The 13,676-nt window shown below is 43.8% G+C and overlaps 1 protein-coding gene across 2 annotated transcripts in view; it reads left to right on the top strand.

Annotated features, from left to right (window-relative positions):
• Positions 1 to 425: 425 nt before the first annotated feature.
• The window catches only part of DCC (DCC netrin 1 receptor), a 1,302,902-nt gene continuing 1,289,651 nt past the window's right edge, over positions 426 to 13,676 (top strand). For both annotated transcript variants that reach the window (XM_061400228.1, XM_061400229.1), the window contains exon 1: positions 426 to 2,870. In XM_061400228.1, coding sequence (XP_061256212.1) covers positions 2,780 to 2,870 — 91 coding nt within the window. In that variant the 5' untranslated portion in view covers positions 426 to 2,779. The remainder of the gene's footprint in view (positions 2,871 to 13,676) is intronic.

Here is a 13,676-nt window from a genome sequence, read left to right on the forward strand (position 1 = left end):
CAAGAGTACTGGAGTGGGGTGCCATTGCCTTCTCCGGAGAGGGCATGCTTGCATTCATTTTGTACATCTGATGAAAGCTAAAGATTCCCTCTTAAAAAAAGAGCATGAGCGCAGAAGTCAGTCATTTTTCATAAAATGTTCAGGATGCTCATGAAATCCCTGAAACTTGTCAGCGGGGGTCCCTACTGGGGGTCCCTCCATGGACCCAGTTAAAAGTCCTTGTTCTTGACCCTGAGCTTTTATCTCCAGATACCTCATCCTCAGCTAAGGAAAGCTTTGAGTATTTTGAGAAATTTGGGGGTCAACAAAGAGCTCCATTCCATTCTATAGGACCCACTGATCTAAGTTGTTTCTGGAAGTGTGATCTGGAAATGACAGTACTTTCAAGACAGAAAGGGACGGACATGGCTGATGATCTAGAAACACTGTTGTCAAGTTTTGGTATCATGGGACTTTTCCTGATGATTGTAACCTGTATTTTTCATTCTTGTATCCTGTTTTCCTTTTTTTGAATAGATAGTCCATTTTCTCCTCTCAGACACTAATGAATAGACAGGGTAATGCAGTGTGGAATGGAAAGAAGAACCTGCAGTTAAATCGCTCCTTAAAAGACAGAACTTCTACCCGAGTGGCATTTCTATTTATCATCTTTGTGGCCAGGTTCATTCCTTTTAGGGCTTCCCTTGTGGCTCAGCTGGTAAAGAATCTGCCTGCCATGCGGGAGACCGGGGTTCCATCCCTGGGTTGAGAAGATCCCCTGGAGAAGGGAAAGGCAACCCACTCCAGTATTCTGGCCTAGAGAGTCCACGAGGTCACAAAGGATCAGACGCGACTGAGCGACTTTCATTCCTTTTACATTCACTTATTCAGCAAAACGACATCGGCATGTGTGCTGTTTCAAGTCCTATGCTAGATCTGTTGGCGTCTCTGGTGGCTCAGGTGGTAAAGAATCTGCCTGCAATGCAGGAGACCTGGGTTTGATCCCTGGTGGGAAGATGCCTTGGAGAAGGGAATGGCTACCCACTCCAATATTGTTGTCCAGAGAACTCCATGGACAGAGGCATCTGGCTAGCTACAGTCCATGGGATAGTCAAGAGTTGGACACGACTGAGCAACTAACACTTCCACCTTTCCTGCTAGATAGATCTGTGAGGGTGCAAAGTCCATCTTCTCAAAAGAACTTGAGGTCCTGCAGTAGCGATAAAATTGCAAAGAAAGTCAGCTTAATGCAGTTGGCCTGAAAGGGCTCCACTGATCACCCTTCCAAAATTTCATGCTGGGTGTATGTGTTTAGTTTGCTTCATTTTATGACTCAGGGACTGGAGAAGTCCCTCTCGTTATCCTAGACTTTCTCCTCATTACACAGACCATCATATTTATCATGCTGCTTTATAATTATCCACTTAACGCCACTCTCCCAACAGATCATGAACCCCTGGAGGATAGAAGCTGAGTCTTATTAAACTTCACTCCTGTATTTCCTGGAAGCTAACAGGGTACCTGGAACATGGTACATGCTTTAAAATTGGTTGAATAAAGCATTGAATCCTGTCTCCAGAAGAGAGAACACAGGTGAAATAAGACATCTTACAAAAAGAGGACCCTAGCTGCTTTGACAGGAAAGAGCAGACTAGCATTTGGCCCTGGTGTGCCTGGACGTCAGTTTCACCCTCCCCAGAAGGGAGTTGGATTAAGTGATTTTTTCCCCCAAGGAAACATTGTATTTTTAATAATGCGGGCAGAGAAGGAAGGAAACACTCTGCCCCCCTGACTCAGCCTAAATACCCGCCTAGATTTTACAGTCAAAAATGATTTCCCAAAGATTGAATGTCAAAAGAGAGAGCTGCAAACGCCGCCCCGCCGCCCCTCCCTCGGCCAGACACTCATGGTATTTGCCAGACCCATTGACAAAAGTGACTTCCCACGCTTTGCCCACAGAGGGCATCCCTGCTCATTGATATGTAGACCCGGCGAATGCAGCTGCTGGAAGCCTCCTCCGACCGCTTTTCTTTTCTTTCTTTTTTTTCCCCCCCTCCAGCATCTCTCAGCCCCCACCCCCCTCCCCGTGGAATCTTTGCCTGATCCAGTTCGTTTCCCTCCGGTCTCCACATTTTCCCTTCCAGCCCTCCACTTCTCCGGATCAATGGATAGTACGTAGGGCTCCAACTCCTAGCTCACACATCTCCGGCAGACACCCCAGTAACAAGTGAGCGCGCTCCACCCCGCAGCCCCGGCCTCTCGTCCCTGGGTCCCCTCCGCGCTTGGAGGAGAAACGAACAGCATCCCCAGCTTTCCCGCACGGATTCTCCTCTTCAACTTTACCCGGCCGAGGACAGGGAACCAGCCGCAACCTTTTGATGCACAGCCCAGCCACAGGATCGCTTCGCGTCTCCTCTTGGTCCCTTCTGGATATCCTGTGTATTGATGCTTTGCCAGCCCCGCGGAGAGCTGCCTTGGCTCCGCCGCCTGTTCGCTCTGTTTCCTTGAGTTAGTTTCCCGAGGTTTTACTGGGGCTTGAGATCTCTTGGACCCAATGGAACTTTTTGCTCCCTCTTTTTGCTGCTGATTCTGCCAGTGGACCAGGAAGAAGGCTTCGGAGGCAGAAGAGGCGCAGGGGAGGTGGAGGAGGACGACGACGAGGAGGAGGAGGAAGCCGAAGGGGCTCGGCGCGCGCTTGTGTTTGTGTGTGGTGTGTGCATGTGTACACGCGTGTGTGAGTGCATGTGTGTGAGTGTTGCCGCTGCCCAGGACCCCCGGCCCCGAAGGTGTTGGCTGAAATATGGAGAATAGTCTTGGATGTGTTTGGGTACCCAAGCTGGCTTTTGTACTCTTCGGAGCTACCCTGCTCAGCGCACATCTCCAAGTCACCGGTGAGAGGTTCTTTCCTTTCTTCTCGTCGCCCCCGCCCCTCTCACCCCCTCTGCTTCTCCCCATCTCCTTTGGCTCTAGTAGAATTGGGGCAGGGGGAAAACAGGCAAGATGCCTGGCTTTCGCTCCGTCCCCCATTTCCTCATCGATGATAAAAGATAATGGAAACCCCCCCCCCTCTTCCCGGGAGCAGAGGATGTTGGCGGCTGGGGAAACGGGCGCCCCTTCGCTTTTTTTTTTTTTTTTTAAACAAATCTGATGTTTCTCGCATGCATCTCTGCTTTGGCAAATACTTGCGTCGGTTGGGAGAGCTGGAGGTCTGGGGCAGGGAGGAGGCAGGCGATGGGGATGTCGTTGAAAGGAACTGGGTTGAATCCTCCCCCTCGGAAAGCTACGAAGCAGGGGAATTGGGGCAATAGGACCAAGTGGAGGAGGTCCTGGAGGGGGGCTTGGAGGGTGTCTGAGCGGACTGTAGCTTGTGGGGCTGGGGCGTCTGTATGTGATTCCTGGCGCCTTCGGTTTGGATTTTTAGACTTACTGATTGAAAATCGAGAAAGGGCCAGCTGATGTGTTTTGGTACTTCGGAGGAGGGGTTGGTGGTTCCCGAAAGGGGTTGCAGAGTTGCCAGGAGGAAGGAGGCGTGTTGTGTTTCATTTTTTAACAGTGAATGCGGCTCTCGAGCTAAGTCTACACGTATCTCCAGGACACTTCCAAACTCCAAATGATTGATATTCAGAGAAACCAGCCCCCCTGGCCGTGGTCCTTGGCAAGCGCAGTTTCTAATTAAAAATGGCAAAACTGTGGGGCCTGATTGGGTTAGAGCAGGAAGAGGCATCTAAGGGATGCTCAGGGCTGCGGCAGTCTCCGAGCTGGAGGAGCCTGGAGGTTTCGACGGCCGGGAGAAAATCATTAAAAAAAAAAACAAACCAAAACAAAAAACCCCAAATGACTTATTGTAACGGTCCCCTCATTTGGCCGGCCTCATCCCAAGTGTAAACGGACACTGGGGTATAGGGAGTGGGCCCGGTGGGGAAGGATGGGAGAGCAGCTGGCTGAGCATTCAACTCCCTTCGGAAATGACCTTTCCCCAAATCCCAAAGAAAAGGAGCCGCGGGCAGGAGCCAGGCGCTGGGCGGGAGCTCCCTAGGCTGCGCCTTGGAAATGAACTGGCAACAGAATGGAAACTGTGTCTGAGCCCCCAACCTCTCCGTAGCCTGAAGCTGCAGCTTTCTTGTTCCTGCTAAGTGCTGCTGCGTGGCCCAGGTTGCGATTGCTGGTGGAGAAGGCGCCTCTCTGGTTGCTAGGGATTCAGAGTCAAGCACCAGGCTCCCCAAGCCTGGACGCGGCTGCACAGAAGCAGGAATCTGCGCATCCACGGCGACCGACCGACTCCTCACCTTCCTTTGGCCTGATAGCAAGCCCGCATGAGCCTGCCAGAGGACTGTGTGTGTGTGTGTGTGTGTGTGTGTTTATGTGTGTGTGTGTGCGCGCGCGCGCGTGCGCGCGAGCGCGCAGGGCACGCGTACCAACGGTTTGTGAGCGGCAGCCGGTCCTCCCTGGCTCCCTCCCTTTTCAGGCTGGTCTCCTCCGGGCTCCTCTCTTCCGGAGCTTTGTCCTCAGCAATTACTCCCGCGGAAGGTGGGCGGGCGGAGAATATCCCGCAGTAAAGCGGTAATGAAAGGTGTCTCTAAAATTCCCTCCTGCAGCCCACAGACACTAGAGGAGCACCGTCCTTAGGTTCCAGAAGATTGCCTTGCACTTTCAGCTGGGGAGCGGGGAAGTTCGGAGGGGCATGGTCGCTGGGTAGAAAGTCTACCGGAGCCAGGCCTGAAACGCGTGGGCTGAACATACTGTGTTAGAGGAGGAAGGTGTGCAAAAATGGATAACGATGTTTTGTCAGTTACCCTGAAATGTTTCAAAGCCACTTCCCAAGTGTCTTCGGTGGAGAGTAGGGATAAATAAATGGAGATGGATATATATATATATATATATATATAGTAAATATATATATATATATATTTACTAACATTGAAATTAATTAAATATCCCCTTTCCACTTATTTATGCTTCTTATCTAGAAAGTTAAAGGCAGATAGTAACTCCTCAATGGAGAAGTCTATGATTGAAAAGGCAGACAAAAGTCTATATATACGAGGGATGTGCCTGTGGACAGGCTTGTGGGTCTCAATCTGCCAGTTCCTCTATGCTTTTAAATCCATTTATGTTATTTGCAGATGTGATGTAGTTTGCACAGGTCCCAGAAAAAAGTGGAAACGGTGCAGTCTTTAGGTATTGCTCCTTAATCTGTTTCTCCTCTTTCTGTTAGTAGCAGTGTCCCCTCTTCAAGGATGTGGCAGGGAATTGATGAGGAAGAAAGCACAGTTCACTCTGAAAGGACCAGTAGGAGGTGCCCTTAATAAGGCCAAGTGTCTATTTGCTGGCAGTGAAATTCCCATTCAGCAGGATGTTTTGAAAGACTTTGTTGATGGGTGACAAAGGATTATGGAGAAGAGCACAATAGCACTTGGTATTTCCCCACTTGCTAGATAAAGTCCGGAGCCGCTCTACAGTTTTGTGAATTTGTGAGGATGGAACCAAGGGCATACCAGAGCAGTGTCCACATAGAATGGGGACCTGATGCTGGAGGTGGAGGCTGCCAGCTTTTTAGTTGACTTTTGTAAGATGCTAGCTTCTTATATGTTTGACTTGAGCCCCAAACAAGGGCACTAAGTAGAGTCCTAGAATCTCAGATGAAATGAAAATTTTATGTAGTGGATATTAATGAATGAAATAGCAAGTATACATGTTAGTTAATTCTTTATACATATATTTGAGGTACTTTCTATTGAAAAAAAATCAGTGTGCATTTATGTCATTGGGACATGCTAAGTTGCGGCTCGCTGCCTCCCCTGCCCACCTCTTTCTCATCCCACCCCACCCCAAGCCGGACAGATCCATGCTCCCATCTGGGTTTGCCGCTGGGTGGAGTGTGGCAGGACCTGAGGGTGCCTGGGGTGCTCGGCTGTCCACTTCTCTGTGAGTGCTGCGGTATAAATCACCAGGGGCCCGTCACAGCATCCATTCCCCACACAGCAGCCGTTGCCCTCTGAGTTATGAAGCATGTGAAACAGCCACCACATGTGTTATATGTGAATATATTAGGCTTAGTGCATTTACTTTAATGCTCTTAAGAGCTGGGCTGGCTTGAGCTGCTGATAGGCATTTTTTTTTTTTTTTAACTGGGAAGAGATTTATAACTTCCCAGTGTGTATGACTTTTACTTATTCTCGGGCCAGTTAACCTCTCAGCAAATTTCCTTACTGTTTTCATTGACGAGGAAGAGCTTTAACCCTCTCTGAATTCCTCAGTGAATCTTCCTGCAAGTTTTGCCTGGGGTATGGGATATCTACAGGCTGTGGTAAGATTTTCTCAGCCAGTGAGAAGCTTGACAGGAGATTTGAGGAGGTGAATTTTGGGGTGGAAGGGAATAGTTTTACTTGTTTCTGGAGAGGGAAAGGGTGACATGGTGTCTTCCAAGGGAACTCCTGCATTCTAGTTATCCTCAGAAGCATCTTTTATGAGAGGAAAAGTTTCTTCCTCTCTGGCTCAGATTTCTTCTTTCATTCACCCAATAGTTTGAAATTCTTCACGCTCGTGTGGTTTATTCCTAGAATGTTTGCTGCCGCACACAGAGGAATCATCCAGTACTATCTTTCTACACATAGAAGGGTCATCTAATACTATCTTTCTCCTTTGGAAACTAGCTCTAATTTAAATCTTGACTTCTCAACCCAAACACTTGTTATTTTTAGGTGATGTGGCATGTTTGCGGGTACTGCTGTATTTCTAAACAGAGTATTTCTTTCCATGGAAGACTGGGCCCTGAGATTACATTTAAAAGCAAATATTCTTACTATTCTTTGGAAAACTTGCCACTTTAAACTTTTCTTGTGGATTGCTTTTCCCTCATGCTTCTGCCAGCCAAAATAATTCTATTAGGAGAGGATGCAGTGGTTTCTGGCTTTTTCTTATATTAAAACCCAATCATACACACGCAAGGAAGAGAGCACTTTAGCTCTCCATGCTACCTCCCCAAACGTATGACTTTAGGGTGAATTGAAATAGTGCTAATTACATCAAGATGCTTCTGAAACCAGTGTGATATTTACTGATGAGTGAACTTTCCTTGTCTTGCTGTAGATCTTCCCACTTTTCACAGATATGGCCCGAATTCCTCTCAGAAACTTGCACTGACTTAGGGACACACTGCAGTCTGTTGGTATTTGTTACACAGCTCAAACGATCAGTTTTTGACAGAGTACTCTACCTCAGATGATAATTTCTCAGATGAAATATATAGGCAAATTTCAGGAAACCTTTGTTTTGCTTGAGTGAAAAGAATAATGACGTAAGCCTGCCAAGGATTACTTGATTAATTAACTAAAGCTAAGAAGTCACTTGGTTCTGGAAACGAACTGTAATCCCTAAAGTGGAATGATAAATGCTATACACAGTTACAATTCATAAAATGCAACCGTAGGATCTTCATTTTTCTCTGCTTTTTTATTATGATTCTTGAGAAGGGGATTGAAGAGTTTCCTGAGTTGTCACATTGTCACGTGCCTTAATGAAACGTAGCCGGGGATCTCACTAAATCTCACGGAAACACTCTGAAATAAATGGCAACGTGTGCGATGCCTGGTGCGTTGTTCTGCAGCCTGCCAGTGGGCTGCCTGCTCCTCTCCAGCCTGTCTACAGAATCACAGCTCTGATTTCTACACTCTGGAGCTCCAACACTGCCTCCCTTCACACCATCCAGGAAAACCTTTCCCACTGTGACTCCAAGGTCTGATCCATAGGCACTGCGTTTAACATGCTACATACCGCACTTTGCGGGGTCATGGGCATTTGCTTTAAAAACAAATTCTAAATATTTTTCATGAGTGTTTCTTTTCTGGAAAGTTAAAGACAGCTAAGTAGTACTCTTACTGTAGGAGATGAACTCATGACCTCTCAGCCAGTATCACTGAAATTCCAGAACTCATGGAGCATGAGGGAGAACTGACCACTAGAGAAGAGTGGATTATGTCAACCTCACGTGTTATATATATATATATATATATTTTTTTTTTCAGGAAGGTGTTACCTGATTGGAATAATAAAACTTTTAATATACTTCGAAGTTAGTACTTTTCAGAGATCAAAGCACTTCCTAATGGTATTATAAAATCAGTAGTATGACATTAACCCCAAAGCATTTAAGATTTTCCTTTCAAACAAGACTTCAAGTAAAGCAAATGTTAAACTTGACAATTAAAAAAAAAAAAAAAAGATGAGCAATCCAGATTATTTTCCCCATAGGCCAATTGAAAAAAATATGCAAAATAAAATGACATGTTACATATATCAAGTGGGTAATAGTACAAAATAAAATACAAATTATTATACACTTTTAGAATTACAGCACGAAGACAAATTACAGTAACCTTTAGTATTCTATACTTTTCTTCCTCCTTCAGTAGATGGTTGATTCCTTCTATTTCTGTGCTTTAGAGCTGTGCTAACACATGGAAATTCAGTTTGGCTGACTGATGATCAAAATTACTATAGTGCTTTAAAGTTCTTTGACAACTTTTAGCCTGAGGTTACAAAACCAGGTCTCTTTAACTCAACTGTTAAGTTGGGTTTTTTTTTTTTGGTTGTTTAGAAATGCCTGAACTTATCAGTGGTATGGTTTAGAAATACATGATAATGTGTATGATTGAATATTCCTTCTTTTTGCCAGTGGTTATACTAGTACATGTTTCTTTTTATAAATAGTCTGAAACAACCATATTATTCACAGCTTTCATTTCTTGGGGGAAAAGTTCAACTAGAAAACACACAAATCATTTCATATTTATTGATCATATTTTTAAAGTTTATTGTTATGATATGACCTGAGTGAGGAAATTTCTTTTATTTACTAAATTCCATGAACCCAGTGCCTATAACCTACCTATTATTTTCATGATGTACTTTAGCTAAATATCAGACATCCAAATTCTCTGACTTCTTCCCAACTCAGCCAGTTCACAGTTTCAAGAGAGGAAGGACCTTTATACCAATTGTCGTTAGTCTCACGGGACTCAGCAAGGTATCTGCATTGCGGTTTGGGGATTTCTCTCTTGTTTTTGCCCATCCTTTAAAGATTGGTTCTTTCCAGAAGACTTATCTTGGGTGTATCTAGGGTAAAAATGTGCCACTGAATTAACTGAATCTTCCTGATACAGTCTGATGAAAATACCAACTTGTTAGTATATTGTGACCAGATAAGACAGCTTATCAGTACCAACATGACTCTGGTTCTTATATTGGCCTTATATAAGAGAATGAAGGAATTAAGTGGTTAATGTAAAGTTGCTTACCTTAGTCTTCTTAGTAGCTGAAGTTTCTTGTTAAATATAGTATTTCCCAATTTTATTAATTTTCTAAATCTTTAAAAATGTTTATCCATTCTCTTAGGTGCCTTTTAAGAATGTAGCAAATAATTGAACCTGTCCTTAAGAGAACTCAGGCGTAACTGTGTCTCAGTCATTTTCTGATATTATAGGCATGATTTCTGAAGATGCTGCATTGTGCAAGTCTGTTCATTTTCCATCAAATGGTCACGGTCTGTTGCTTTGTTCTCCTAAGGCTTTTATTTCTGATTTGTAAAATCCACTTTATCTACTAATATTTGTTCACAACCAGCCAGAAGTTCTCACTGTTGTAAGACTTCTTCAAAGTAGTTCTTCTCTTTTCTACTTTTGATTTGTTAAGAAATAGGGGACTACTTCTGGAGAAGGAAATGGCAACCCACTCCAGTGTTCTTGCCTGGAGAATCCCAGGGACAGGGGAGCCTGGTGGGCTGCCGTCTATGGGGTCGCACAGAGTCGGACACGACTGAAGCGACTTCGCAGCAGCGGCAGCAGGGGACTACTTCTGTCTAAAGTAAAAGAAGAAATTCCAAATCAAGACCTGAGTCCTTCATTATTTAATTGATTTTCACTAATGGGTTATAGAATTTCTGAAATCTGGTATCACTTTGGATACCATTTTTCTTTATGCAACATAAATAGTTTTCCTTTTTTAAATGACAGTGTGGAGTAGATCAATTCTACTTATATTACTAGTTTCAACATTGTATGATATAATTGGGTTATGAGCTGTACTATATATATAGTGTTGGGTATAATTAATCATAATAACATTGATCATGATAACAATAATTATAATGAAACAACCCCCATGTACCCACCCACAATTTTCTTAATTTTGTGTTCATTAGTCCCTTGCCTTCTTCATAGTTTTGCCACATATGTTTGAATCCTTAACATAAGATTTTTATTTGCCTGTACTTGGCCATTGTAACATAAATATAATGTATATATTCTTGGATTTACATTTTTGCTAAACATTAAATATTTGAGAATGCATATTGCTGCATTTCAGTTACTTTCTCTGTTGTATATTTCATTATGTTAATTAATCACACTTAATCCACTCTACCATTGATAACCTTCTGGGAAGTCAGTATTTTGCTATTGCAAAAACATGGCTATGAACATTCTCGTACATGTACTATGGGACAAATTCGCCATCATGTCTAGAGTGCGTACGTAGCGGTGAAGTTGTTGAGTCATACAAAGGGCATCTTCACTTTTAGGGACGATGGCAAGCGGCATGCACTGAAACTCCCACCAGGAGCGTGGGACAGTTGTCTTTGTTCCGCGTCTCTACCAATACTTGGTACTGTCCCATGTTTTATTTGCCCTCACCTGCTGGATATGAACTAGCATCTCCTTGAGGTTTTAATTTGCATTTCCTTTTTTGTTAATAAGGTTGAACATTTCTTTCCCCATAAATTTATTGGCCATTAGTGATTTCAGCAAGATAGTTCTATGATGCTGTTTTTCCAACTGAGCAATGGTTTTCTTTGAGGCATCAATACTATTAATAGTTACTCTGTTTTTCCTACTAAGCAACATTTGCTTTTAGGTGTTCATGCAGTTGGTCATCTAACTTTTAAGAGGTTGTTGTCTGATACAGTATCATGCTTACCTTAGTCTAGACTTCCCCTAAACAGCTTTCCAGAATGAACACTAATTTTAAGCTGGAAGAGAGATCCTTAGTCACTGCAGAATTGTTGACTACCTAGAGTAATCATTTCCTTGACAGTATCCGGGTTTATCCTATTTATTATGTCTATGCAACATGTCACATACAGGAAAGCTGGATCCTGGGGTGCCAGGCTTAATTTGAGGAACCTTAAAAATCCCCTGAATATGATGGAACTAAAGGATAATTGAATCACAGAGATGTAATGATAGATACCAAGTAGGAGTTAAAAATCCTAATCTGACCATTTGAACTCAGGTATGTTTCCAATATGGGAAGATACATAGACCCAGGATCACCGTTATGTATATGACTGTGGGCTTTATACCAAACCCATCCTTGCTCAGTGCCCATCACGTGTCTCCTAATTTTGGGGGGAGGTTCCTAATTGTTTCACCCCTTCCCACGGGACCCACTAATGAAAAGCCTTGGGTGAAATAAAGCCTTGGATGTGCTAGCAGTGGCTTCTCTGGGGTGCTGCCTCCGTGCTGACTCATTAGAGATGTGAGCCAGGGCTGAGACATCTAAGCGAACCCCCTGTGCTCAGAGTCCTCAATCCATTGTTCCCACATCTCTGCTCAGCCTCATGGGATCCCAGAAGAATATAAATTAGAGAGAAAATCTGCAAAGCTTTCCTTTTCATGTCTAATGTTTGGGCCACGCTGTTCCCTGCAGGACAATTTCCAGTTATTTTCTCTTCTGGTTTGAGAGATCTCCTGGGATGATTTGTTCACTGTTTCCCTTGGGAAACTTTGCAGCAGCATATCAGCTCTTGCTGCTAAAATTTCATTTTATAGTTCATCTTAGATGGTCCTGTTCTAAATATTCCTCCCTTGACTCCTGCCACCTAGCTCCTGGCTACTGTCCCTCGGTAGCATTCTATTTCTTCTGTGCTTAAGTGTGTTAGATAATTCTAGCCATAAATCATTCTTGCCTCCCCTCTGAATCCTCACTTAACCAGACCATAAATATTTAATTCATTTAATCTTCCTTCGTACCCCTTCAGGAGCTTAATCATGTTTATTTTCTTACCTGAACTCCCTCTAGTTTGTTTATATCATTCTGGTAATCAAGGGCCCCGAATTTAATGTGCTCTTCCAAGTGAGCTCTTCCAAGTCATGTATTAGAAAATATAGATGGAGCATAGTGTTAACCTTATTGTACAGTCATTCATAGGCACACATTTTGCCTCTCAAAATTTGTGTTCTTATTTTTCGGGTAGGACCCGCAGTGCCTAACAAAATCATTGAGGTATTATAAAGATCAAATAAGATAACAAATTTTGCTCAAGGTAATACTGAACACGTGCTATAGGTTACAAAGAAACCCATAATTAAATGAAAGGTTAAATGTGTCTCTGCCCTCCCAGGGTTTATCAGCAAGAGAGGGTGATGGGCACAGACATAACTAAATAGGTTACAAGGCAGAAGGACACACTCATTAAAAAAAAGAAATGCAAATGAAGTGGGATAGACTCTGAAAAGTCTCAACTACCATGTTTATTCATTATATCATTAATATATTAATACTAGCCAGATGGGGCAGCAGAGCCAATTCATTCATCCTTGTTTCATTAGATTGACCAAAACGAAACAAAAACCCAAAGAAGGGCATTTAAATAGTTGTCAGTCTTGTTTAAACCAAGCTCAGATTTGGCAAGAATGAGGATATTGAGTTTTACCTGGCAGCCTGTTGCTATAAATACGTCCCCAGAGCTCCTTGACCCTTTCTTTCCTTATTTATTGAATGTGTGGCAAGTATTGTGCTAAGAGGGAAATAGAACTTTGAACAGAGTGGGATGGAAATACTAAGTAATTAAATCTGTTAAGAAATCCATCATTTTGAATGAGATAAGGCTTTGAAAGAAAGAGTATTACAGGAGAGTGACTCAGCAAATCAGAGAAGCCTTCCCTGAGAAAGCTGTGGTTGGTGTCTGGAGAATAAGTGAATTTGGTTAAAGAGAGGATTGTGGGGAGAGGCAGGGGGGAAGAAGCTGGCGAGAAGAGTGAGTGCAAAGGCTGTGTGGTTGATTTTCGGTGGCCTCGGCCTGCAACACCTTGAAGTGGGGCTTGGGTTCCCAGGAAGAGATTGAGGCTGGATCATGGGCAGTGAAAGCCCCGGATCCTGGCCACTAGACCAGTGGGCAGTGTCAGGGTCCTGGCTTTGCAGAAGAGAATTCCCATAAAGACAGGAAGTACTGAAACAAGTAAAGTATTAAGAAGAGAAAGAGTATAGTACATGTGGATAGACACATGAGTGGGCTCAGAGACAGTCACTGAGTCACGCCCTCGTGGCAGTTGGAGTTGCTTTTATGGGACATTTATTCTGGGTTTCCTTTGGCCAATCATTTTGATTTGCCTGGTTCACACTCCATATTTAGTTTATCTCAGGATCCTTCCACGTGTGTGCATGTACCTCTTAGCCAAGATGAGTTATACTGCAAAGACCTGTGGGTAGAGCATCCCTTGACATCACTCCCCATTGATCTCCTTGGAACCTTCTGCGCATGTGTGGTCTAGGAGGTCTCTTGACTTCCAGAGTGAGGAATACGTGGTCTGGGAGGGGCCCAGTCTCTTCCCTTAGTTGTCCTGCTTTTCTAACCTTGGAGTTTCAGTCGACAGGGAATCAATCTCCAATTGCTTTACCCTGTGTCGGACAGTGGGGCAGAG

Source organism: Bos javanicus, chromosome 24 (assembly GCF_032452875.1).
Source record: "Bos javanicus breed banteng chromosome 24, ARS-OSU_banteng_1.0, whole genome shotgun sequence".
Lineage (NCBI taxonomy): Eukaryota > Metazoa > Chordata > Mammalia > Artiodactyla > Bovidae > Bos > Bos javanicus.